The 27,415-nt window shown below is 46.0% G+C and overlaps 2 protein-coding genes across 9 annotated transcripts in view; both read left to right on the forward strand.

The window, feature by feature from the left end:
- XKRX (XK related X-linked) overlaps positions 1-22,432 on the forward strand; it is a 41,585-nt gene extending 19,153 nt beyond the window's left edge. For both annotated transcript variants that reach the window (XM_083722969.1, XM_083722968.1), the window contains 2 exons: positions 8,056-8,315; positions 21,022-22,432. In XM_083722969.1, the coding sequence (XP_083579095.1) occupies positions 8,056-8,315; positions 21,022-21,767 (1,006 nt within the window). In that variant the 3' untranslated portion in view covers positions 21,768-22,432. The remainder of the gene's footprint in view (positions 1-8,055; positions 8,316-21,021) is intronic.
- A 2,991-nt stretch (positions 22,433-25,423) lies between these two features.
- The window catches only part of NOX1 (NADPH oxidase 1), a 44,307-nt gene continuing 42,315 nt past the window's right edge, over positions 25,424-27,415 (forward strand). For 4 of the 7 annotated variants that reach the window (XM_083722911.1, XM_083722905.1, XM_083722904.1 and 1 more), the window contains exon 1: positions 25,424-25,715. The gene's annotated coding sequence lies outside the window, so the exon portion shown is untranslated. Of the gene's footprint in view, positions 25,716-27,322; positions 27,340-27,415 lie in introns of those variants that run through there. The other 3 variants (XM_083722906.1, XM_083722908.1, XM_083722909.1) reach the window with 3 other exon arrangements.

A 27,415-nucleotide genomic window follows, 5' to 3' on the forward strand; every position in this document is an offset into this window, starting at 1 on the left:
AAATACGGTAACATCTTCCATAAATGATACAGCACCCTATTATGCTTCTTAAGGTTGCTGCTCCTGCTCATTCTGCTGAGTGGGGTCCTGGACCTTTGCCACTCAGTAGTGGGGTAGGAGAGCTGGAAGAAAATTCACATCTGGCAGCCAATGTGCCCCTTTGGTTTCAAATAGTACATGGGTAGACGAGTCTAAAAAGCCTGGAACACAAAACTTTACAGCCCTCTAGTGACTAGATTGGCTTATTTACCAGAAGTAATGTACTGTATTTAGTGATAACTATGGGAATGTATACTTGATTCTGACTAAACTAAGTGTCCCAGAGCAAAATATACATCAGGAAGCTGAGTTTGGTCAGAATCAAGTACATATTTCCAGAGATATTGCTAAATCATTTCTTCTGGTAAATGAGCCACCATAGCTGCTAGAGGGCCGTGAAAATTTGTGCCCTGGACTTTTGAGTCTCTTTTACCCATGTACTATCAGAAACCAAAGGAGCAAATTGGCAGCCAGGTGTGAAATATATTGGCATTATTTCATCTCTCCTACCCCACCACACAATTGTAGCCTCAGAGGCAGTTTTAGGGTAGTGCAACCCATTCGGCCACATTGGCTGTTGTGCTGCACGGGCCATCACAGCAATGCTGTAGAACGGGACGCGGAGGGCACCCCAATTTTAGCATCACACAGGGTGGTGCTGAAATTTGAGAGCCCAAGGTCTGCCACTGCTAGCCTGATAGTAGCTCTGGCCAAGTGCCATTCAGAATACTAAAAACTCATCTGTCCATTTGGAAGTGCCATTCAGCACTCCTAGCATCATTGCATAGGAATGGGGAACTTCAGGTCTGGGGGGGGGGGGCAAATACGGCCCTCTAGACATATCTAACTGGCCCTCAAGACTCTCACTAGGCCACGCCCCTTCTCCAGGCCACATCCCAATTCACGGTGCTGTGGCTGGAATGTGCCCTTGTTAACAATGCCTTTTACTTTCCTGGAGGGTGACACAAGTGGTGTGTGGTGTTTGTGTGTAGGAACCTTTGAATTTTTTTGCAGCTATAATGTAGACCACTATAGAAATGTAAGAACCACACCTGTCACACCTGTTGTTCTATCCTCTGACCCTGCCCACCACTAGCAAGCAGCCTACCAGAAGACTGTCTGCAAGGGAATACAGCTCTTGCTCTGACAAAGGTTCCCCACCCATGAGTGAACAGGGACCCCCGCCCCCACTTCCAATCCTGTCTTTGCAAGGGCTGAAACACCAATTTCACTGTGAAACTGGAAAGCTGCAGGATTCATTGACTTGCAGAATATGCTGCACTTTTGAGCTGTGATTTTTGAAGCATAAAGCATGCACAGCCCTTAGTTGTCCCACAGCTTGGTGCAATTGACACATGACACACATGGGGCCAGATTGCCCAATGCAAACAAGCAAAACCTAGCCTGCAAGTGATGGGGGCAGTGGGACTGAATGGGGCAGCAGTGCTGGAAGGAGGCAATTTAATCCCCGCACTCCACATGCCATTTTCACAAGCAGAATTTATTCTCCAAAGATATTTTTAGTCCCACTGTGGGGAGAAAAGTTCTTGTTTCCACGGTGCTGCTGTCCTGATCCAATTAGACCTCCCTCCATAAATGTCTCCCAAGTTAAGAAACGAAACAGCCAGAGATCCAATCACATAGGAAGCTGCCTTATACAAAGTCAGACTATTGGACCATCTGCCTTGGTATTGTGTACACTGGCTGGCAGTGGCTGTTAGGGTTTCAGATGAGGAGCTTTTCCTAGCCTTACCTGGAGATGCTGGGAATTGAACCTGGAACCATCTGCATGCAAAGCAGGTGCTCTGCCCCTGAGCTATGATTGTCCCCATTGAACTACCACCCTCACAAATGTATCATCATGTCTACTTTGACCCTCCATCATTTATGCTACTGTAGGACTTCAGACACAGGTGTAGTGGAGGGGCCAGAGACTGAGATGCAAGTTGGACTGATGGGTAAATTGGGTGGCAGTGCAGGAGCAGGTAAAAGGTAAACAGCCTGCTACTCAAATCACCTCCAAAGGGTCTTGTCCAAATGTTTTCAGGTGGGACCCCAGAAGTGAAGGGAGAAGAACTCCAGAGTTTTGAAAAGCTGCTTCACAGTAGTTTCTTAAGGGAGCTGGGAGTTGTTAGGAGACCCCTACTCCCCTCACAGAGCAACAATTCATGGAGAAGAGGGATTGACTGTTAAACTGGGAATTGAAGTTCTTTGAGGGGAATAGTGTTAAGTTGTGGGCGAACATATCAGACGACACAGCAATTCCTCAAACAGCTCTTGTTTATTCAAAGGCCAGGACAGAACTGAGCTGAAGGGTTCAGCCAGCCTGCTTATATAGAGCTCCAGAACAACGTAACTGTAGCAACTTTCTAAAACTATCCAATCACTGAACGTCACTTTCGATCCTTCATTTGCATACAAACTATCCAATCATTGAACGTCACTTTCAATCCTTCATTTGCATACAAACTATCCAATCATTGAACTTCACTTTGGATCCTTCATTTGCATAACTAACTACAGTATCCCCCTGTTGGCCCAGGGTGAGAACTTCAGTACATAACAAATAGGGGTCTCCTAACAACTCTTAGCACCCCTAACAAACTACAGTACCCGGGATTCTTTGCAGAAAGCCTGACTGTTTAAAGCAGGGTTCGCCAAACTTGGGTCTCCAGCTGCTTCTGGACTACAGTTCCCACCATCCCTGATCACTGTTCCTGCTAGCTAGGGATGATGGGAGTTGTAGTCCAGCAACAGGGGAGAGCCAATTTTGGGAAACTCTGGTTTAAAATATGATACTTTCTTTTTGCCTTGCGAGCACATCCCAGCTGCCTTCAGAGAATCATATGCGCTCTGTAACGATGGGAACTTGCTGTTTTCAATCTGCTTGCTTTCCAAGGTGAAAGGTCGTTGGCTGCCTCCTTTAGGCAGCATAGCAAGGAAACTGGTTTGATCCCATGAGTCAAACAGGGGGGTGGGTGTCAGCAAAGGCTGTAATTCTTAACCCTGCCTCTGCTTGTCCAGATGTTTCATTCTCCACTCCCCACCCCAGTCTCTGCTTTGCTCTTCTTCCACCTCTTTGAGTGCAGGAAGGGAAGTGGGTGGGGAGTTCTTTTTTGAAATTCTCTTCACATTGGAACCCCACCCCCCACAAACTTTGGAGGCTGCTGTGAATGTGGTTGTTGTGGAACACAGTGCAGAAGAGAAATAACATGCATAAATTTTACATTCATTGTTATAGACAGATGTGGTTTTCCTTGCTCAAGACGCAAGGCTTTATGTTATTAATTAAAAACATTTATATCTGCTTTTGTCACGCTGATGCCCTCCTGATATTTTGGGCTGCAACTGCAATCATGCTGCTGCCAGCATGGGTTGGAGGCTGATGGGAGTTGTAGTCCAAAACGTTTGGAGGGCACCAGGTTGGGGAAGGCTGCTTTGTAGCCTGCCATCTACCAGCTTTATAATCCCCAAGGCAGCTTAACAAAATACTTTTGTTTTGTTACTTGCCGCACTCCAAGGCACTCAAGGCAGCATATATAATTCTCCCGAACTCCATTTTATCCTCTCAACAACCCTGTGAGGTTGATAAGGCAGAGAGATAGTGACTGGCCCAACTTCACCCAGTGAATTTCACAGCTGAGTGGGTGATTTGAACCCTGGTCCTAGTCTGCACACTCCTAATCACTACAATGAATTGGCTGCAATTAAATGATGCAGACTATCAGATCATCATCTGTTATTATTAGCCAACCAAAGCAGCAAAAGCATGACACTCCTTACAAATTAAAATGGCCAGGACACTCCGAAAGCTCCTTGGAAGAGAACTGCCTTGGGTGGTGACCTGAAAGCCAGCAGGGAAGGAGTGAGGCAAATGTGTCCCTGCAAAGGAAGTCCCACAGTTGCAGTGGACCTGACGAGGATTCCCATGTACCCATCTACTGTAGTTTGGGTGGTGAGAGCCCATGGAGCAGAGTCTCCACACAAAAAACCCACACCTTATCAAACAATCCTATGCATGTCTGTTGTGAAGAAAGCCCCACTGAGTTCAATGGGACTTGCTCCCAGGTAAAAGTGTGTAATATTGCAGCCTTAATATACGTAAGAGAAAGGAGCGGATCTGTAGGTATGCTGGCCCCAGATCATTTGGGATTTTAGAATTCAAACTTTGAATTGGGCTGGAGAACTAACTTGAAGCCAGTGATGTTGTTTATGGTTTAGTGGAACATGCACAGGTTGGAACAAGACCAGGCAAGCCCCAGTGTTGTGTGTTTCCTTTCTTCCACGTGGCCAGGTGTACTTTAGCAGTGTTTACTTGCTGTTTCCCTTAAAGTTAGCATGTTCCTGTGTCTGACTCCAGGATTGTGGTTTGCTGCAACTAATGGTTCATTTAAGCGAGCCAGCTTCTTCATGCAAATGCTTCTTCTTTCTCCAGCTTAAGCCTGAAGTACAAAATCATTAGGGTTCTCCCTCTCTGTCCTGCCAGCCCTGTTCTCCTCTGACTAGCCAAGCCAGGAAGGTCCTCTTCTCTGCCTGTTTTTACCCTGTGCTTTATTTAGCCCTCATTTATTTGCCCTGTGCTCTGCCCTTCAATTTCAGTCTTCCCCCTCCCTCTCTCACTGGCGAGGGAATGGAGTGAAGCTGCCGTCAGTACTATTCTTAGCATATGGAACTCGTCAAAGAGCCATTCTTTAAGTTTTCTGTTTGCGGACTTCGCCTCCCTTTCATTCCAGGTTGAACGAAGCTTTGAAAGCATAATGCACAAGGCAGTTTATGGGGCCTTGGGAGGAATGGGCAAAGTCAGAGGGATGCAAATTTAGCATGTTTTGGGGCTGGATCATTCATGTGAGATGACGAGAGGCTCCCAGATTCCCCAAAATAACAAAAAGTCTTGTGGCACCTTAAAGACTTTAACACTTATTTTGTGACATAAAAGGCAAATGTAGCCAAGGCTGGTCCATAAGGGGAAAAAATAAAATCCAAAAGCTGGGTCATAACTTTTATTAGAACCAACCAAAATGCTACAAAAATGTGGCAACTTTTTGAATTCTCCCATCAGGTGAGGTATTATACAAAGCAGGGAGGGTGGCAGTGGGAGGTGGGGATGAAGGAAAACCAAAACAGTGCAGAAATTAGACTGGATGTGGTAACCATGAAGCCAAATTATAGACTTGGTTCCAAGATGGTGATTGCAGGCTGACGTGAGTTCCTCCCAGGTGTTACAGGTATGAAGTCACACACCTATGGTTCTGAGGTGAAGAAGCCATGGCTGCTCCTCCCCAAATTAATACCTGGTTTGTCATTTCCGGCTTCTAACTTGAAGGATTGCTACATTTTCCTGACAATTTGGTTGGTTCCAAAAAATGTTTTCCCCAAATTTAGGCTGTGTTCAGACATGGGGGTTTATTGTATCCATTTCTAATGCTCCCATTTATACCTCATTACCTGTCATTTTGATTAACAAGCTGCCGTGTTGCACTAAATCTTAGATTGTGGGGAAGAGTTGCATGCTTGTCCCATGAGCAGCTGTGGCATGATCATGAGAAACATAGGGAAGTTAACAGGGCTGCGACATAGACTTCCATGAACAAGAGTTCACTTCATCAGATGTGTGAAGTGGATACACAGACAGACACACATAAAGGAATAAAATGGTAAACAGAGAAGTCAGAAGGTCGGTGAAAGGCAAGGGGTACAGTCTCAAATGTTTCTATGCAAAGCTGAGATGTATACAAAATAAACATATTGACGAATATCTTTCAGCTAAGGACACACCTCATGTATCTGATGTAGGCTCTAGCCTACAAAAACACTGACAGACACATATCAAAATCCGATGCATGCTTGCATCTGAGTAATAATTCCCAGGATCTATTCACTTGGAATGGCCTATAAGGTTATGTTCTGCAATTGCTGAACACAGCTTCTGTCAGTACTTTCCTGGTCTCATCCCAAGTCCCTGTAACCTTTGAGTTATGCAGAAGTTTCCAGGTTCTGTCCCCTGAATCTCCAGCTAGAAGCCGGGAAAGACTTGAGTTTCCTGTTTGAAACCCAGAAAAGCTGCTGCCAGTTGGCATAAACACTACTGAGGTAGACAGATCAAAGGTTTAACTCTGTAGGCTGCTTCCTACATCTGAGAATCCTGTGTATGGTAGCACAGGGATGGGGAAAGCTTTACCAGTTGATATTCTGGCCGCTGTGTAGCCATGAAAAGCACAGGATCTATGTCTGGGGCTGTGTTGACACCATACATTTAAAGCACATGGCTTTTCCCTCAAAGAATCCTGGGAAATGTAGTTTGCTAAGGGTGCTGGGAATTGTAGTTCTGTGGGGTGACTACAGTTCCCAGGATTCTTTTGGGGAAGCAATGTGCTATAAATGTACTTTATGGTGTATATGCAGCCTTGGTCAGAGGTACCGCACCTGCTTTGCATGCAAACCGTTCCAGGTTGAATAGGATAAAAACAGACCCTGTTTTGAATCCCTAGAGAGCCTCTTCCTGTCCACACAGCTAATACTGGGCTAGATGGCCAAAGGCTAGATGGCTTATTCTGATTCAGAATAAGGCAGCTCCCCATGTTCATATGAGTCTGAGTTGGAGAAAGAGGGGGTCTTTGCCTAAAGGAATGACCTCATGGCTCCCTCAAGACGCACACCACCACCGTCCCCGTAGCTACCTGAAAGGCCTAGCCTCTCTTTCTCTTCTTTTAATTGGCACTGCCAATTTAATGCACCACAGTGCATTAAAAGTTGTTTCCTTTTATTAAAAAAAAATTAAAAAGAAAAAGAAAAAAAGAGGTGGTCTGCTTTAAAAAAAATAAGCAGTCAAAAAGCCAAAAAAAACAAAACACTGTCAGGTTGGTGGAGCTGAAAGCATGTCGCTCTAGTCGTGGTGAGTCATTCTGGAGGAGAAGCACTGCTTTGTCCCCATCAAAATGTCTTGCTGGATCATTCGAAGAGGGTGTGTGCTCTCAGTCTCATATTTTGCCTTGGGAGACAGTTGTGGGTGTGCTGCTTTTAAAACTGTGGGAAAGTCCTGAGCGGCGGACGCGTTCGGAAGCTGGATGTTTATCACCTGCTCGTAGCTAACGTTTGAGATCGGCAGTTTCTTGTTATAGCTACTACTACTTCTGCAGCAACAGATAATGAACCGGAAGGAAATAGGCAACCCCAGTGGAGGGCAGAAAGGAGACAAAGCTCTATTTGCAGACCTTTGGGTGATTTGCTATAGATCTGACTCCAAATCATGCAGCAGCAGTGGCAACAACAACAAAAATAATTTTTTAACTATTCTAAATCAGGCTGAAAAATAGTGGACCTTTGTGTGTAAAAAGACATTGAGTTCAGATCTGGTACGATAACCTATTTCTTGGGCTAAAACGTATCCAGAGGTGGTATTATTAGTATGAAATATTATTTTATTATATTTACATTTCACATTTCCTCCTGGGAGCTCCTGAGCAGTGTAGATGGTTCATTCCCTCTCCCTGCAAGGTAGGTTAGACTGAGAAATGGCAACTGTCCAAGGTCATCCATTGAGCTTTAATGCCTGAGTGGGAATTTGAAACCTGGGCTTCTGGGCACTAGTTCAACACTCTAGCCACTACACCAAGTGTTGCTCTTCTCCCTTTCCCTTCACATTTTACACCTGGCTTTGGTTGAGAATGATGGTGTTGGACTATATCAGAGTTCTTCAGCTTTGGGTCTCCAGGTGTTTTGGGACTACATCATCCCCAACCACTTTAGCCAATGGTTTGGGATGATGGTGGGAATTGTCCAACTACACCTGGGGACTCAAGGCTGAAGAAGGCTGGACTAAGGGTATTCCAATATCCTTTGCAACCCTAAAGTCCTATGGCTGAAACCCTGGCTCAAAATACCATCAGACTTTTACCCTCCCCCCACTCCCAAAACACATGAATATTCATGAGTATGTCTGTTTGCTTCTCCCTTGTGAAGACCTTAAGAGAAGGGCTGGTGGCTTCTATACTGATCCTGACTCTTTCTCTCATGCAGGTGCTTAGAGGCCATAGTGATGTTCTGCAGGTTGGGGAAGGAGGAAGAGCCCTACGTCACCATCACTCGCAAGAAGCAGATCTACAAGGATGCTGAGATTGAGCTGGAGCAGGAAGTGGGTCACCTGGTGCGCAGGCTGGTCACCCACCGCAACGCTTTCAAGCGCATGGCTGTCATCCAGGCCTTCCTAGGTTCTACCCCGCAGCTCACGTTGCAGCTCTATGTCAGTGTTGTGGAGCAGGAGGTCCCCACCAGCAGAGGTAAAAGGCGGAGCAGAGCATTGCAGGTCTTTACTGTGCAGAATGGGAGGGGACTTAAAGGGCACGTGTTTTCAGCTAGGAGCCAGTTTGCTTGTCTGGTGCAAACTATAAAGGGTTTGGGAGGAGGGTCGTGGGGACGCGGGTGGTGCTGTGGCCTAAACCACAGAGCCTAGGGTTTGCTGATCAGAAGGTTGGCTGTTCGAATCCCCGTGGCGGAGTGAGCTCCCATTGCTCAGTCTCAGCTCCTGCCAACCTAGCATTTTAAAAGCACATCACAGTACAAGTAGATAAATAGGTACCTCTCCGGCGGGAAGGTAAACGGCATTTCTGTGTGCTGCTCTGGTTCGCCAGAAGTGGCTTAGTCATGCTGGCCACATGACCCGGAAGCTGTACTCCGGCTCCCTCGGCCAATAAAGCAAGATGAGTGCCGCAACCCCAGAGTCATCCGCAACTGGACCTAATGGCCATGGGTCCCTTTACTTTTATACCATTTTAATAGCCCTGCAGAGTCCTGGCAGCCACAGTTTGTTTACATTGCTGACCTCACAGAATGGCAGTTCCCAGAACCCTTAACAAACTATGATTCTGATGATTATCCAGGATTGCTGGACAGTGACACGATAGTGCTTCAAATGTATGGTGTGATTGTAACCTTTCTCTCTCTCACTGCTCTCTCCTGACTCAAACAGGGTCTAGACTTGCAACAGAATAAGGCATTGCAAATGCTAGGATGGTAAGGCTGGGCAGTTGCACTTCAGAATGCATGGGATGCATATTCCTCATTCAAACAAACAAAACAAAAACACAGTGCCAATAGAAAATTAAGGCATATGGCACAGAAGGCTAGAAGGCTTCTATCCCAGCTTTGTACCTGCAGTGCTAGGTTTCTGTTTGCAGGGAGGTTGTTGTTTTAATTTTTTTTAACAAGATTTGTATAACACTTAATCTAAAAACGAATCACTACGCAGTTTACAAAAACGTATCAAATCTTCATTAAATAATATTCATTTAGAGTAGCAATAAAAGTAGATGTAATAAAATTGCTAAAATATAAATACAATCAGATTTTTAAATTTAAAAACCCCATATATGATAAAATTACATGTCCAGGTAGATTTGTTTAAACCAAAAAGTTTTAAGCAGGTGGCAAAGACATGTAAGGCAACGTTAAAAAATGCAGCCATGTTGCCCAACTTTCTACAGGCTCTGTTCTTCCACCTTTAATAACGGTGCACCCTGCAGAAAGTAAGGTGAAGTTTATTTTAGAAGGGAGTTAAAGCATAGCTGTCAACTGTCCCTTATTTGGCGGGAAACTCCCTTATCCCAGTGCCGTTTCCCGCTGCTGTTCCTTATTGATGATGCGCCTTGAATTTCCCAGGTTTCAAAGGAAGCAGCTCCTTTCCCTCCCTCCCTCCCTGCCGGCCAGGGAGGAGGAGGCTCCAACTGGGTTGCTTGGCTGTGTTGCTCACCCAATAAGGAGTCTAAGAACGACTGGGGGTGGAGCTTGCATGCCTTGTGCTGATCAAATCAGCCATGTTGCCTGGGGACACGCCTTTGCTCAGTGCTTCCCAGCGGAGAGGTGACAGTGGTTTTCCTTGCTGCATCCCCTTTGCCGGGCTGCGGTGCTGTGGGAACCACCGCTTGAGGCTTCGTTTGGCTGCTGGCTGGGCTTTCTGCCTTTGGCTCGGAGGGGCTCAGAAGTTGAACATACCCGTGCCCTAAAAATTCATTGTTTTGTCTGCTGATCCCTTATTTTCAAGGCTGCTGGTCCCTGATTTTCAAATCTGTAAGTTGACAGCTATGAGTTAAAGTAACAGAAAAAGGAAAACTAACATGAAAAAGCTTCAGATCCTTAAATTAGCATCTGGCTGCTGCTAAAGGCATGGGAGCACGATTGGTAAGTGAAGCTGACAACTCTCACTGAAGTTATTCGTATACTCTGGGCTTCCATCACAGTGATAACCTGCCTTTTGGCTGGTGCCTGCTGGGCTTGCCACATCCCTGGTGAAGTTCATCTATGGTTTCCTTATGGTTACAGAAACAGGCTTTCAAGGTGAACTGGAGCATTACAAAATGAAAGCTTTGTCAATGGGCCTGAAGCAGACCTTAAGAACCCCACCCCAGACAGAACAAAAGGACATTAAATCAATGATATTAACAATTGATATGGTCTGCCCAGCAGAGGTCTATCTGCCCAGCAGAGGTCCTATCTAATCCAGCATCCTCTTTCCCACAGCTGCCAAACAGAAGCATCTGTGAAGGCAAAAAGCAGGGAACGGGGTGGGAGGGAGGAAGAGTCCTCTCCCACTGTTGCTCCACAGCAGCTGCAATTCAGAGTCATCTTGCCTCTCATACTGGAGGTAATAGGCAGCCATTGTAACTATTAGCCACTGATGGCCTTTTGCACCACAATATTGCCTAACCCTCTTTTAAAGCCATGCAAGTTGATGGCCATCGCTAGTACCTCTTGTGAAAACAACGGCTGGATGCACACCATAAATTTAAAGCATGCTCTCCCACAAAAGCAACCTGGCAGCTGTAGTTTTCCCCCCTCACAGTGCTACAATTCCCAGCACCCTTAACTAACTACAGTTCCCAGGATCCTTTATTTGAGCAGGGGTTGCTTTTAATGTACGGTGTGTAAAAGTTCTATTTATTGTATGAAGAAGTACTTGCTTTTGTCTGCTCTGAACCTGTCACTGTTCCAGCATCATTTCATGATCCTGGATTCTAGTATTATGAGAGAGAGAAAAAAAGGTCTCTCCTCACCTCTTTTCTCCACACTATGCATGGTTTTCTACATATCTATCATGTTGCTCCCTTTTTTCCAAAATTTACAATGCCCAAAACATTACAACCTTTACTTACAGGGAAGTTGCTCCAGCCATTTTATTATTTTTCAACCTCTCGCTCTCTCCCCCTTTCTCTGTATTTATAGCCTGCCTTTCCTATAGTGAGCTCAGGGTTGTATGCCTGGTTCTCCCCATCAGTTTTATCTTTCCAACAGCCCTATGCAGTGGGGTTAGGCTAAGAGACTGTGACTGGCCCAAACTCACCAGTGAGTGAGGATTTGAACAGTGGTCTCCTGGGTCCTTGCCCAGCTGCTCCACCGCACCTGGAAAAGCACATAGAGCTGGAGGAGGAATGTGAGAAGTGATGCTCTTTCCTCTTTTAGCTCTATGTGCTTTTGGAAGCTCAGTTTGATTCTACTGGGTCTGCGTGCCCAAAGTATTCACACAAGAATGCAAATGTACAGTATGTACCCATGGGACTAAAAAGGTCAGCAACCACCGATCTAACTGATTCCACTGGCTTCTACTGTGCAACCCCAAATAACAACAATAATGGCAATCCTATAGGACTTTTTTTTTGCATCGCCCAAGCCTGATTTTGCTAAATCAGGATGTAGTACTAGCCTACCTTGGAAGCAAAATGAAAACTTTAAAATGGGGCCTCGACTTTGAATTTTTTTTTTTAAATAGTTTTTATTGGGTGGGTTTTGTGTTACAAAGCAAACAGATAAACAGGGGATGGTACAGCTATTGTCTCCACTTCAACTTGTTTTTTTTAAAAAACAATACAGGGCTGGATATAGGTCCCCATTGAAATATTGCTGTGGATGTTGCAGCATCAAGGCTACTCCGATTTTATCATAAGCCGAGTGAGGTTTATTGCTTATTTTCAGACTGCAGCTCATAGTTATATAATAGTTCTGGAAAAACTTGTTGATTCTGCCTCAGAATATTGTTCCAAAACTAGAAAAATCAAACCAGAACAATAAACTCATCCTATATTTTCCCCCCTCTCAAATTTTATCATCCATTTCATTATTTATAGCAATATACTGCACGTCATTCTGAATGAGCATCGTGCTTTACAGGGGGGGGGGGAGCCCACAAGTCCCTATCCTGAGGCTCATACAATCTAAGAGCCAAGATATACTTAATCATGACTTTGTTTGTTTGTTAAAATTTAAAAGCAGCTACAAGAGTATTTTTTTAAAATGCAAATGTATTAAAGAAAGAAAGAACAGAGAGGAAAAAGTAGGATGAGAGAAAGAAAAAATAAACCCAGAGAACCTCTACTGCCCTTCCAGCTCACGTTAACAATATAATACCCCATCCATACATCCATCAGAGGGCAGCACATTATTCTTCCTGACCAGTTAATATTTGCATTTTATGTGGTCTTTCGCATGACATAAAAGCCACTCTGGAAATGCAGTTGAATCCCGCAGAAGTTTAGCACTCATTTATGTATTACTTGTTTCCAGAAAACAACAACAACTGTTTGCCACCCTGTTAAATATTTATATATGTATGTTCAAATGTAGCAAGAGTGTTAAGGTCACCGGACTATTGCATAATATATGGCACTGTTTGTCCTTCCAGGCTTAGAGTAGAAGTCTCTTGGTGACCGTAAAGTATTGCAAATTTCTTTTCTCTTGCCATTAATCTCCATGCTACAGGACTATAATTGTAAAGTGCATGAACACCTGCAAATATCAAGGATTTTGCCAAACAAATTTCATACGGACACTACATGGCAATTTTGACATGAGCATCCCTAATCTAATTCATGCCTCCAAACTCCTAAACGTCTTGCATTGGGGGAAGATAATACATGTACAGCATCAGGGTCACCTGAGACTCCATTCCTGGATAAACCAAACCAGCTATGCGTTCTTAGGCTCACTTACAGTAGGGTCATCTTCCGCAACCTGGTGCTCTCCAGATGTTTTTGAACTACAACTCCCATCAGCCCCAGCCAGCAGCTGATGGGAATTGTACTCCCAAATGTCTGGAGAGCACCGGGTTGCAGGGTAGGGTGCAGAAGGATATTGGGCAGGGTTGGGGAAGGCAGGTAAGGAGATGATGCCAAAAGATTCATGGAAAAGGTGGGCTTTGAAGAGGGAACTGGAGGAAGTAGGAGAGATGGCATCCTAGGAGTGTTCTGAGAGGCAGTTCCAGGCATAAGGGGCAACTCATTTGTGCGAGTCTGATATCCAAGCAGATGGAGCTAGAGGAGTGAAGGTCCTAGGCAGAGTTGTAATGTGATACAAGAGTGAACAGGGAGAGTGCAAGATTGTGAAAGGCTTGGAAGGTAAGGGATAAGGGGTCAGGATTTGGACAGGATGTCCCCATAGGGATTTAAGGATGTGCATCCTTTGGCTAGAATGATGAGAGATTTTGCAGTGATGCAGCTTGGTAATTTTAGACTCTGAGTTCAATGGTCTCAGGGGAGCCTCTCTTTGAACTAGGGGTGAGGAATCTTTTGCAGCCTGGAAGTCATATTGCCACTGGTGCGTGGTGCCAGTAGTAAAAGTAGCTGGAGTCATCAATCCAATGCTTAATCTTTGTAGATTTACAATGCAGCCACATAACAGCCAGCACCTTCTGCACACTCGCGCATACTTCACTGTCAGTGGCGTAGGAAGGCAGGCTATGGACCGCCCCGGGTGTCATAACTGAGGGGGGTGACGGCAGGGCCTGGCCTGCAGTGCACCCAAGCCACACGTCTCTCCTGGGGAGTGACACGGTGGCTCGGGCACCTGCAGGCTCTGCGCTGCCCCAAATGGCATGTGGGGCTTGCAGACTCCATGGAGGTTTTGCGCAGCGTGCTCTGCCCTGGCTTGTCCTGCCCACGGGTGCGCCGAGCAGCTAGCTACACCGCTGTTCACTGTCCTCCAGTCAAGTGAGAGGGCATGGTCACAGTTCAAGATCATGAAGTGGAGCTGGTGAGGAGGTGTGGCCTGGGGAGAATTCTAAGAGCCAGTTAGAGATGCTTGGAGGGCCACATTCAGCCCCACACTGAGGTTCCCCCACTCCTGCTTTGGATGGTAATGTGTATCCACCTACTCCAAAGGATGGAGTTGTGCTTGGAGGCCTTCCAGCTCATTCTGCTTATTGGGGCCCTGGACTGCTGCCCTCGCAGACCTGCCCTGTGCACAGACTGGATATTGGCAGCAGACATTTGGACAAAGATGAAGAGGGCTGAGATGTGACAACTGCAGACTGAAGGGAGGATAAGGCATCAAGGCAGGAGATGAGACTTACCCATGTTCGGTATTTTCAGGACGGGAGATGAGAGTTAGCCATATTTTCTTGGACTGCTCCCAGGCGGTTGCTTCTTTCAGGAGGGATTCCAATTGCATACCAGCAAGTTCAGGTTGTGCTACTATAATTGATTGGGAGGTCTTGCACAGCAAACCTTCTTCCCAAAAAGGTGGGGCTCCCCCCTTTTTTTTGCAATAAGGGAAGAGATGGAAAAATGCACTGACACAACGTCAGCTAAGCTTCCCTGCAAACAAATCAGAATGACTACCTGTTAAATAGCTAGGGTTGTAGAATTTCCCTGCCAACAAATCAGGGCAAACAATTAATAAACTAGAAGGGTTGGATGCAATGTAGCGCTAGGTTAAAGCCACTAGCAACCTACTGTACTTGTTCCGAAGGTGAGATGTTTCGTGCCAGTATAAGGGTGCTGCAGAGAATACACAATCGGGTTGCTAGTAACTTCTTTGCAGAATCGATTGTGAGATCTTTTGCAATGCACAGTGAGTTTCCTCTGGCACAGCTGTTGCATTGGAACCCTCTGTTGCGTGGCAAGGTCCCAAACCCTCCCAGGGAGTTGGAATAAAGACACATGAAACAGTATTTAGAGTTAATGGGCGGAAAAGACCACAACTTACAGAATGTGAGTGGTATTGGCTTAGGCATTGGAAACCAAACGACTATATCTGACTCCTGCCCGTCTGCAGGAAGTCTTGGAAGGGTTAACCACCAGTCAGGGGGAGCCCTGCTGATGCACATCAACTAGGAACTGCCCCAGGGTCACCGCTAGGGGTTGTGCTATGGCCCTAGCCCCCTCTCTGGGGCTTAGAACAGAGACCATGCCCCTCAGATTCCTATAACGGATTACCCTTGAATTAGGAGGGGTAGGTGATGGCCACTACCACCATTCACCTTCAACCAAACACTCCAATGCCTAACCATCAATCCTTACAAAGTTGTGACGATTTGCTATGAGGTAGGCAAAAAACCAATTGGCTGGTGCCAATTTGCCAAGTGGAAAAAATTCCTACCAGGCCCCTTTGACAGGTGACCAACCGAGGTCCATAGCAAGGTCAAGAGATAAAGAGCCTAACCTTAGGGAAGGAGGGCAAGAGAACCGAGTAAGCAGGAAGAAAAGGGGTGAGTCTTCGGCCACGGCCAGTTTAAATAACCTGCACCACGCCCCTGGACCATCTGGATTGGATGGCCAAGGAATGACGCTGCCGAGGACTCCCCAATGGTGCAGGAACTATACCGCCCCATGTGCGTGGGGCAGGCTTGCTCCCAGTCTGCAACGTCAGCTCCCCAGGAACGGGAAATGGCTCTGTTTAACATTAAAATTTGCCTTACACTAGCAGACATAGAGGGGACGTAGGTGGCGCTGTGGGTTAAAGCCTCAGCGCCTAGGACTTGCCGATCGAAAGGTCGGCGGTTCGAATCCCTGCGGCGGGGTGCGCTCCCGCTGCTAGGTCCCAGCGCCTGCCAACCTAGCAGTTCGAAAGCACCTCCGGGTGCAAGTAGATAAATAGGGACCGCTTACCAGCGGGAAGGTAAACGGCGTTTCCGTGTGCGGCTCTGGCTCGCCAGATGCAGCTTTGTCACGCTGGCCACGTGACCCGGAAGTGTCTCCGGACAGCGCTGGCCCCTGGCCTCTTAAGTGAGATGGGCGCACAACCCCAGAGTCTGTCAAGACTGGCCCGTACGGGCAGGGGTACCTTTACCTTTACCTTTAGCAGACATAGAACACTGGATGGAGCTTGTAGTCTGGAAGCTCCCTAAGTTTATATTCCCTTGCCCCTGCAGTCAAGGTAGTGAGGTTGGGATTGCCTCACTTTGTCCCCAAAGCTATCCGTAAGTAAGCTTTACCACTGAGAAGTGATTTGAACTTAGGTCTTCTCAGTCAAATCCTCTATCAACCAAGTCTCCCACAGCCTAGCACATAGATCTTACTTTGTGTACTTGAGAAGGAGAAACAGACTGGCTTAGTTGGTTGGAACAACTTGGGGAAGTCTGACTGAACCTGGCTCAAACAGGAATGCCCAGCAAACTATAATTGCTAATAGTTTGGTGTCATATTCCACTGCCAAGTTTAAATGGCCATTTAGCTTTCCCCCAAGGTTATCAGAACCCCCAAGAGCCCTTCTTTTTAGGCATGGTAGAAGCAGAAGTGTAGACAAGCCCAAAGTTTCAGCTAATAGACAGGTGTGCTTGTGGCTTCATGTTATTCCTGTTTAAGCACTTCAGAAAAGAAGGGATTGTGTACAGGAAGCCTCTGAAGCACACGGTACACTATTAGCCAGCTCTCTCCAGTGCTTGTATCTTAAATTATTGTAGCTAAAAATCAAGCTGTGTGTAAGATCCCCTGCACAAAAGCCTCTTGAAATGGCCTGCATGTTCTCTTCCTGCAGACAGCTGATAAAGCTCTTTCTGGATCGTACCACTTTCATCTTCAGGTGGGAGGACAGATGGTTGATAGTATTCCTATGGAAATAGTTCACTGCACATAGAAAGCTAGCATATGAGGGACAGGGTTAGGCTGGAATTCTTGCCCCGGACACTCAGGTTATTAAAGTATTTTGCCTATATGTATGTTTTTTTTAAGGGGAATTAAACTGTGTGGTTATGCATGTAAAATTCAGCTGAGATATGCACATTCCCCAAGACCTGTTGAGTATTATGTAGATAGATTGCGAAATGTGCACAATTCCCTCTTCACAGAAGGGTTATGTATACATTTTCCATGAAGCATGGTGAATGTACACAATGCCTGCTTGTTATGTCCATTAACTGCTCAACTTACATTACACAGACACACACATAAATATATGTATTGGCAAAGCATTCTGTCCTCTGACCTGCCATGGAACAATCGTGAGATAGCTATCGCTAAATCTGAAGACCCACATGTGGGTCTGTCAGCCGCTCAGACAGCTAAGATATAAATGCAACAAACACACCTGCCCTTTCTGTGAACTATGTGTTGGTTGCAGTGGCGTAGCGTGGGGGGTGCAGGGGGGGCCGGCCGCACCGGGCGCAACATCTGGGGGTTAGGGAAATCCATGGGTTAGGGGGCGCAAATTACTTGCCTTGCCCCGGGTGCTGATAACCCACGCTACGCCACTGGTTGGTTGTGAAATGCAAAACAGCTTTTCATGGGAATTATCATTATAGAAAGGGTTTTTCTGCAAAGGATATGCATGCAGTCAGTAATGGTGATCCATCTGGTTAGCTGTTGCATATGTTGCACCTGCCACGGATGACTGAAAAGTTTCTGCCAAATCACTAGTTGAACCCTTCCCCTGATGTGTGATGCTTTATGTTAGGGTTGGAGAACCTGTGGCTCTCCAGATGCTGTGGGACTCCAACCTCCACCATCTCCAGCCAGCATAGCCAATGCTCAAGAATGATGGGAACTGCCTTCAAGTCACATCTGGAGAGCCACAGGTTCTCCATCCTTGCTTTATGCATTAAATTGTAACCCAAACTACATATCAATCCCTCTACAAATCTGTGTGTTTCTTTCAATGAGGGCGTGCCAGAAGTGAGCTAAAGGCTATCACAGATTTCTGGCTGATGATGAAAATGCACCTTGAAACATAGGACTAGATCAGCTGCAAGTGGCGTAGCTGGTAAATTCCACAGAAATAGTCAAGAATGAGTCAAGAGTGTCTGTTCTCTTTGCAACCAAGAGTGTGACTCTTTGGGTGTGACTCAGTTCTGGCACCTGTTTAATATAGGATTCTGCCCAACTCCCAGGGGTGTGGTTGCAGTAATGAATACCTGTTAAGAGGCAGCAGGTGTTCCCATTGCTTAGATTCAAGCAGTGCTGCTCTGTGCTTTTGGTGCTGGAGATCAGCCTTGGAGCATACAAACAAGAATGCTTACACAATACTGGCCTGGGTCACACTGCATGCTGAGCCATACCATAGCTTGATGGGATTGTGTGAATCTGCAAGCTCCTGGAGAGTTCATAGGCTCTTTGCTTCTTCCTGGCCTTTCTCTCTGTCGTGCTGCACTGAGCTAAGCCAAGGTTTAGCATAGCATGCCTTCTGAACTGGGTCTCATGGTTAATCTCTCTCCTCATTAACCAAGGCTTGTTCTTGGCCTTAGCTTATGGTGAGTGAGGAGAGAGTTTAGCACACTAAAAAAAGACACACTGAATCATGGCTTAGCATAGCACAGTGTGAGAGCGAAAAGGATGAGGGAGCAGCAAAGCAGCGGCGAGCTCCTCACTGGGAGCCTGCCCATATGCAAAATCCTGGTAAGCGTAATTCAGAGCTTTCCAAACTTGTCTGTTGAGACACATTAGTGTGTCAGCTGCAGTGTGTAGGTATGTTGCGTGAATGCTCCCCATGCTCCTCCTGGGGGTGGAAAAGGGTTAGTTCAACCTCCGGTTTGCTAGTAAAACTGAATTACTATGTCGTGAAATGATACATGTCTAAAAAAAATGTGTCACCAACATGAAAAGTTTGGAAAGCTCTGGTCTAATTACTATGTGATGTGAACCATGCAGTTAAATCAGACGGAATAAACAGCTTCAGGTCCCTGCTCAGCTATGAAGTGCACTGGGTGAGCGTCAGTGCCTCTGCCTATGTGTAAAATACCTTTCCCTTACCACTGTTTATGTTTAACTGAACAACCTGAGCTTGTCAATAAATGTGATGGAATCCCATATGAAAATAGTGACAATCTGGAAGTGCCCAGTGTAGGTGAAGATGATGGAATAATAATGGGTTTACCAGCTCTTAGCTTCTTTAGGTATTGAATGATGAACAGGAACTCAGCAGCCACTTCTGTGGAGTTAATGCTGCTTGCATAGTTTCCATGTGGGGTGACAGCACATCAGAGAAATGGAAGATGCTTCTCCAAAGACAGTCCTACCCCCCCCCCCCATCACTGCTACTGGTCTTCCTGTAAATAAGTTCCCAGTGTTACAGAAGTCTTGCCACTCTGCAGATATCTTGTGCCCTTCCCTGGGGTTTCTGCCTCACAATTCATGTTTGCTTATTGTTGATTTGCATAATCTATTTTGAAAGCCAAATGGTATTTCCTGGGAGCAGTATTTGGAACTGGGTGTGACCAAAGCCCTGAGCAGAGCCTCTTTCTACTTGAATGAGACTGCCTAGCCAGTACTGAATGAGGAAATTCAGAACACATTTCTCCCTATCTGGAGCCCCCTTTGAAAAGAAAAGAATAAAAAGGAAAGTGGCCATGCTAGTAGGTGAGCTGATTTCAAAATTTACAAATGTTTTTCATCTGTATGTGCAGGAAGACCTGTTGCATTTCCAGCAGGAAACAGCTGGATTCTTTTAAAAAACAAAAACAAACAAAAGCTTGTGCTACACAAAAGATACAGATCAGCCATCGCTTTAGCCATACCTTTACATGAACCCCTGGCTTTGTTTGTATGGTTGTTGTATAAATATTTAGCACAGCAACAGCCACCTTGGAATGGTAAGGCAAATTAAATGAAGGGTAGTTTGCTGGACCAACAGTTCGTGAATGGCTGCTGGCCTGATTTGGTCCAAAGGGCTGCCATTGTACATGCCTGGGCTGTACAATGTGGCTGCTTGCACATTTTCCAGCTATGTCCAGCAGATGATGAGAGAGACATACTTGCCATTGCAGAACAAGCCAAAACCTCTGCATCAGGACATTCTTTCCCCATTTCAACAGAGCTACTACTTAGGCTATTTCAGGCCTGAATATCTAGCGCTCTTACCTCTTTGGCAGCAGCTGACCGAACACCTGCCCTGAGCAATCTCTGTCTAACCATCTCATCTCTGCCATCTCCCAGTGTGTGCCTCTTGCCCCAGCTGACACTCTGTAAACTATCTGAGCAGCTCCAGTTTCAACACACTGCAGAGAAGAACGAGCAGCCAGTTAGCACCAAGTTAATAATAAATATAAATAAATTTTTATTTATACCCCGCCCTTCCCGGTTCAGAAAACTGGGCTCAGGGTGGCTAACAACAAATTTAAAACACTTAATTGATGCAACAAAAATTAACACAAAATACAGTATAAAACGTGAATACCAATAAATTCAGAATTCAAATATCAGTTTAGGAAAATCCATCCAATAAACATTAGATGATCACCAGGGCTAGCTGGCTAAATTAGGGCCAGTGAAGAAACCAGGGGATAATTAGCTGTGGGATCCCAGCGTGGGTAATCTTCATAAAAAGGGGAGGGGGAAGGAAGGGGAATAAAAGATCAGGCTAAGTTCAAATTGAAAGCCAGGTGGAATAGCTCTGTCTTAGAGGCCCTGCAGAAGGAAGTTAAATCCTACAGGGCCCTGGTCTCATGGGACAGAGCATTCCACCAGGTCAGAACCATCACTGAGAAGGCCCTGGCCCTGGTGGAGGATAATCTGACTTCCTTAGGGCCCGGGACCTCTAAACTATGATTATTCATGGACCTTAAGGTCCTCTGTGGGGCATACCAGGGGAGGTGGTCCTGTAAATATGAGGGCCCTAAGCCACAAAGTTACTACTAACGTTGCTCCTAAGTGAGCTCCAATGGGCTAGTAACTTTTGTGGGCTTAATTGCAAGGCAGAAGTACACCGAGGTGTGACAATAATTGTGCAGTGAACACTCATTGGGCTGATTCTGTGTGCTCACTCTTTGGCCTTCTTTCCTACCTCTTGTAGCAGTCCTGATGTGCATCTGCTTGGTGTCGGTCACCTATGGAGCTTTAGTCTGCAACGTCCTGGCCATCCAGATCAAGTATGACGACTACAAGATCCGCCTGCACCCATTGGCCTTCATCTGCATCATCCTGTGGCGTAGCCTGGAGATCTCCACCCGCATCACCATCTTGGTCCTCTTTGGGAGTGTCTTCAAGTACTATGCCATGGGCATTGGTGGGGCCAACTTCCTGCTCTTCTTCTTCTTGCCCTGGGTGCAGTTTTGGTGGAGTGGTGCCCAGCTGCCTGACAATGTGGAGAAGAACTTCAGCCGGGTGGGCACCCTCTCGGTCCTGTTCTCCATCACTTTGCTTTACGCTGGCATCAATATCTTCTGCTGGTCAGCTGTGCAGCTCAGGCTGGGTGACCGGGAATTGATTGCCAAGTCACAAAACTGGCGATGCTTGGCTCTCTTCTATGTGTTCCGAGGGCTGGAGAACAGTGTGCTGCTTGTCGTCTGGTACTTCTTCATGACGGATGTCTACGCGTACTTCTGTGCCCCCTTTTTGGTGCTGCAGCTGATTGTAGCCTACTGCTTGGCTATCGCCTTCATGCTCTTCTTCATGCAGTATCTCCACCCCTGCCGCAGCCTCTTTACGCACAACGTCTCTGACTTCTTGCAGTGCGTCTGCTGTAAGCGGGACGAAGCACCTGAACCCCTGCACCTTGAGCCTCCCTGGGAGCCTGGCGTGAAGCATAGCATTGTCTGATGGGACATAAGTCGAAATCAAATCATAAACCATTCTGCTGAAGGTGGAACGGAAACTATATCCTAACATCTCAACAGGGGCATACCCCATACCTGGCCTCAGCAGGTATAATTTATCAACAAGGGACAATGCAGGGAGTCATAGTGGCAGGACTGAGCCTTCCAGAGCATCGTCTGAACTGATCAAATTGGGATGGGCAATAAGGGGGGCAATTTCAATTTCCTTATCTGCCTGCAGAGCCTGGAGTAGTCTGCATTGTACACCAATGCAGCAGGGTCAGTTATTACGTTCAGAAGGACTGTGTTGTCATTTCTAGATGATAACCATTGACTGATGTTATGTCAGATGTTTGAAGGATACTCAATCGGGTTGAACTCACGGTTAGCTTAAGTAAGGGGAGATCCTTTGGAAGGGTGGTTAATGGGTCTTGATGCGGCAGCCATCTATTTACACCACTGCATCCACATGGGCACCATGGTCTGTCTTCAGATGGATAGAATTGTGGCCCCGCATTTTCAAGGATAGTCCTGACAGTCGTGACAGCTGAGGCTCTAAGACTTGGTTGTCCTTCAGCACCCTTGGTGCTCCTCCCCCATTTGTAGTTCTGTGTTTATTTATATGTTGAGCTGAGAATAGACATTTTTAAGTGCTTTTTTCATTTTAAAGGAATTTGGCCTCTTTTTATACTCAATTTAAACACAATTTAGGTTCCTTCAGAACTTCTGGATTTCTGTTGTTTAGTATCTTGACGGCAGCTGTTTTCCAGTTAGCTATGTTTGGGTGACATGAAACATTTATTGTCTTTTTTTAAAAAAAACTTATTTTCTTGCTCAAGTCCTGGTGGGCCTTCAGGTTACCTTGTTCAAATATATGTTATTTAAATTATCTTAATGACCTGTGAATTTTCTTTCCCACAAATAAAGTACCTTTATTTATTAGTTATATGTGTTAAGGCAGGGATTTCCAACGCAGTGCCCACGGGCACTGGTGTGCTTGCCAATGCTTTCTGTGGCGCTTGTGAAAGGTCTCAGTAAATAACCTTCAAAAAATTCACAACACACAGGAGACCATTTGTTCTTCCTGTTTGGTTCCTGCTTGCACTGACTCAGCCTTTCCTACCTTGAACACGACTCCTTCATTGGATGCAAGGACTGGACACCCACCTTCCCTTCCATTCTGTGAACAGAGTAGAGGAGCAAAATGCTTCTCTGTGTGTAAACACTGCAGTGGGCAATGGATGTGCACTTTCAGAAGTGGCAGCCACTTTGCATTTATGCCATTCCACCACCACCCCACTCCCCATAGCTATTTTGTGACTACTTATCAAAATTCCAAATGTGTGTCCACTGGTCCCAAAAGGTTGCTGACCCTTAAGGATTGCAGTACAGAATAAAAAATTGGTTGCAAAGAGGATCTGGACACCTCATCCATCATGATTTTGAACTGAAGCTTCTCTCTTTCTCATTCAACACATGGTACAAAGTAAGAACATTATCTCAAGGAAGCCAATTCAATAACTGATAAAGAGTTCCACAGAAACATATCTCTACACCCATGGGTAGAATTTCACAATCTATCTAGCATGTACCAACATCAGCAATGGAAGACCTAGCCAGAGATAAGAGCTGAGTGCAAACCAGCCCTTAGGAAAATCTTGATCTCAGTTTGCACCTCACAACTTTCTGGTTCTTGATGATTGCTTTGCACCAGACTGACAGACGAACAGGGCTGTGAATTCAGAAAACTCTAGGCTCAGGTGTCACATGTGATATACTCTGCTTTTATGCATGTTTCCTAAAAACAACAACGCATATCTCCCCACAGATTTTCTGTTTACCAAGGATTGTTTAAATGCAGCACTGGAGACCTTAGCCCACAGGTTTCCAAACTTCCCACTGTCCGCCAGTCACTTGAAAACTACTGTTGGTTTTTGCAAACCACTTAATGATTTTTATGCCTCTTCTAGCAATTATAGGGTTGCCATATTTCAAATAGTGAAAATCTGACAGAAAAGTAGTTGTCAAGCTTTTTTTGTTTAGTTTTGCCCAAAGTTGTTGAGCTATTTGTGAAAAAAAATCTGTAAAAAACGACACTGCCAACATGGGTTGCCATACGTCCAGATTTTCCCAGACATTCCATCAATTTTCACTCGGACACTGCCTGTGGCTGCAGTATTCCATGCATGTCTGGTACTTTCCGGACTTCTGGCAACCCTAAGCAATTGCAATGTGGTGTGATTTTTTATTTTATTTTGTATTGATTCTTTTATTGCTTATATTGCATTTTATTGTATTACACATTTTGCATTCCTCAGAATTCAAGTTGTAAATCATTAAAATGCAATATAAGCAATAAAAGAAGCAACAAAGATACAATTAAAACTAAGTAATGGATCGTTAATGTGGGCATGTTGCTGACTACCTGATGAAGGCTTATGCGTCCTTAGACCACAGCTTGGGAACCCCTAATCCAGAGGTTTTAGGGTGCCACTGTGGTCTAAACCACAGAGCCTAGGGCTTGCCAATCAGAAGGTCGGCAGTTCGGATCCCCTTGATGGGGTGAGCTCCCGTTGTTCAGTCCCAGCTCCTGCCCACCTAGCAGTTTGAAAGCATACCAGTGCAAGTAGATAAATAGGTACCGCTCCAGCAGGAAGGTAAACGGAATTTCTGTGCGCTGCTCAGGTTCGCCAGAAGTGGCTTAGTCATGCTGGCCACATGACCCGGAAGCTGTCTGTGGAAAACGCTGGCTCCCTCGGCCTATAGAGTGAGATGAGCGCACAACCCCACAAGTCGTTTGCGACTGGACCTAACATTTACCTAATGGAGACATAGACAGGGGTGGGGACAAGTTGGTCAAGTGTTGCAGCAATGCAGCATTCTATGCAATCACTTTTCATAATAATAAATAAATAAATAAATAATACTAAATTTTAATAATAATAATAATAGTAATACATTTTATTTATACCCCGCCCTTCCCAGCCAAGATCGGGCCCAGGGCCCAGGGATGGGGACATCATGGGGACGTCATGGGTGGGGAACCTCTGGTCCTCTACATATTACTTGGGTTACAACTCAAATCATCCCTGCCCATTGGCCATGCTGTCTGGGGCTGATGGGTGTTGGAATCTAGCAACATCCACAGCGCCACAGGTTCCCCATCCCTGGTCTACACCAGTGTTTCAGGCAGAAAACTTTACCAGCCGTCCCTAGAGATCCCAAGGATTGAACCAATGGCATTCTGCATGCAGAACATGGGCCTAGCAGCCCCTAGCCCTTTCCTCCAGATAGCAGAGTTGTAAAATACAGCTTTTTGAGACTGGAAGAGGAAGATAACATGTTGGAGATGTACACGTTGTACATAGAAAGTCAAGGAAAAGGCTAGAGTAGATTACAGTGGTACCTCGGGTCACAGGCGCCAGTGGCGTAGCGTGGGTTGTCAGCACCCGGGGCAAGGAAAGTTATTTGCGCCCCCAACCCGTGGATTTTAGTAGGGGCAGAGAGCTGCTAGTGCGAGTGCCCCCCCCCAGATGTTGCGCCCGGTGCGGCTGGCCCCCCTCACCCCCACGCTACGCCACTGACAGACGCTTCAGTTTACAGACTCCGCTAACCCAGAAATAGTACCTCAGGATGAGAAAAGAAATTGTGTGACGGCAGCAGGAGGCCCCATTAGCTAAAGTGGTGCTTCAGGTTAAGAACAGTTTCAGGTTAAGAACGGACCTCCAGAACGAATCAAGTTCTTAACCTGAGGTACCACTGTATTGATCTATCGATCTGCTGCTGCTGCTGCTCTGGTGAGTGCTGGGAGGGCCACTCCCTCTCCTGTCAACTCCATCCGGCCTAGGGGGCAGGGCCTGCACTCACCACTACAGTTTAGAGGCCTGAGCAGCTACCTGCAGCAAGTGACAAAAATGGTTTTAAGTGCTTTTAATTTGCTGCACCTTAAATGGTGGTTGTTTTTTATAATATTTTATTATTTCTGCTTGGGGTGTGATAAGTCAGGGTGGGGAGCAATTTAATTTAACATAATTGTTTCTTGTTTTTATTTTTCTTTAATTCTGTTAAGTTACTATATAGTTTGTATTTTGCCTTTTAAGGGGAGGGGTCGGGGCTGCCTGGGAGTGGGCCTCAGCCAACAGAATGGCTGGGGCAGGTTCCACGGGGGGGGGGGGGGGAGGTATTGGGACACCCGATCTCAGTGATCATGGGCAGGAGGAGGAGTTATGCTAAGACCAGACCATGTCATTACTGAGGAGGCAAGTTTAGTCGTTGTTTGAGGACTATCCCTGCCTCCAGGTCTGGTCCTGACCAGAAGGATACTGGAATCAGCAAGGGAAACCCACATGACCTGAAAGTGTTGCTGTGCAATGCCAGGTCAATGATGAATAAAACCACTGCCATCCATTTGTCTGACTCCCTGGTCCTGAATGGGGTAACTGTGCCCCTGAAGGACCAGGTGTGCAGCCTCGGAGTTATTTTGGACTCACAGCTGTCCATGGAGGCGCAGGTTAATTCTGTGTCCAGGGCGGCTGTCTACCAGCTCCATGTGGTACACAGGCTAAGACCCTACCTGCCTGCGGACTGTCTTGCCATAGTGGTGCATGCTCTAGTTATCTCCCGCTTCGACTATTGCAATGCGCTCTACATGGGGCTACCTTTGAAGGTGACCCGGAAACTGCAATTAATCCAGAATGCGGCAGCTAGACTGGTGACTGGGAGTAGCCGCCAGGACCACATAACATCGGTCCTGAGAGATTTGCATTGGCTCCCAGTACATTTCCGAGCACAATTCAAAGTGTTGGTGCTAACCTTTAAAGCCCTAAACAGCCTTGGTCCTGTATACCTGAAGGAGCATCTCCACCCCCATTGTTCAGCCCAGACACTGAGATCCAGTACCGAGGGCCTTCTGTCAGTTACCTCGCTGCAAGAAGTGAGGTTACAGGGAACCAGACAGAGGGCCTTCTGGATAGAGGCGTCCGCCCTGTGGAACACCCTCCCTTCAGATGTCAAGGAAATAAGCAGCTATCCTATTTTTAAAAGACATCTGAAGGCAGCCCTGTTCAGGGAAGTTTTTAATATTTAATGCTATACTGTTTTTAACACTTGATTGGGAGCCGCCCAGAGTGGCTGGGGAAACTCAGCCAGATGGGCGGGGCATAAATAATTAATTATTATTATTATTATTATTACTGGTCTAAGGGAGCAGAACCTGCAGCCTTCAGGATGATACTGGACTACAACTCTCAAATCTTCTTGGCCATTGGCCATGCTGTCTGGGGCTGATGACAGTTGGGAGTCTGACAAAGTTTGAAGGCCGCTCTGTTCCCTATCCCTGCGTCATTAAGATAAATAAATATAACACCCGTGATTTAATAAGTACAATAATATATTGCTCATGTTTTATGCTTATGCTTATCAGCCTTATGCTTATCAGGTGCCTAAAACAGAGACCAGAAGCAGCCAAGGTAGTTTTGGAATGTTAGGTTAGTGTTTTCAGTTTTCTCTGGATTTGAAATGAAACAGATGAAGAAGACCTCTCTTCTCAAAAGATTGGTCCTTGATCCTGTAATGCAGTAAGGCTAGCATAATAGAACTGGGGCCCACATGTTTTCCAGAATGGTATTTTATGGAATCTCGGGTCGACATGGG

The sequence above is a fragment of the Podarcis gaigeae genome (assembly GCF_964106915.1).
Source record: "Podarcis gaigeae genome assembly, chromosome: Z".
Lineage (NCBI taxonomy): Eukaryota > Metazoa > Chordata > Lepidosauria > Squamata > Lacertidae > Podarcis > Podarcis gaigeae.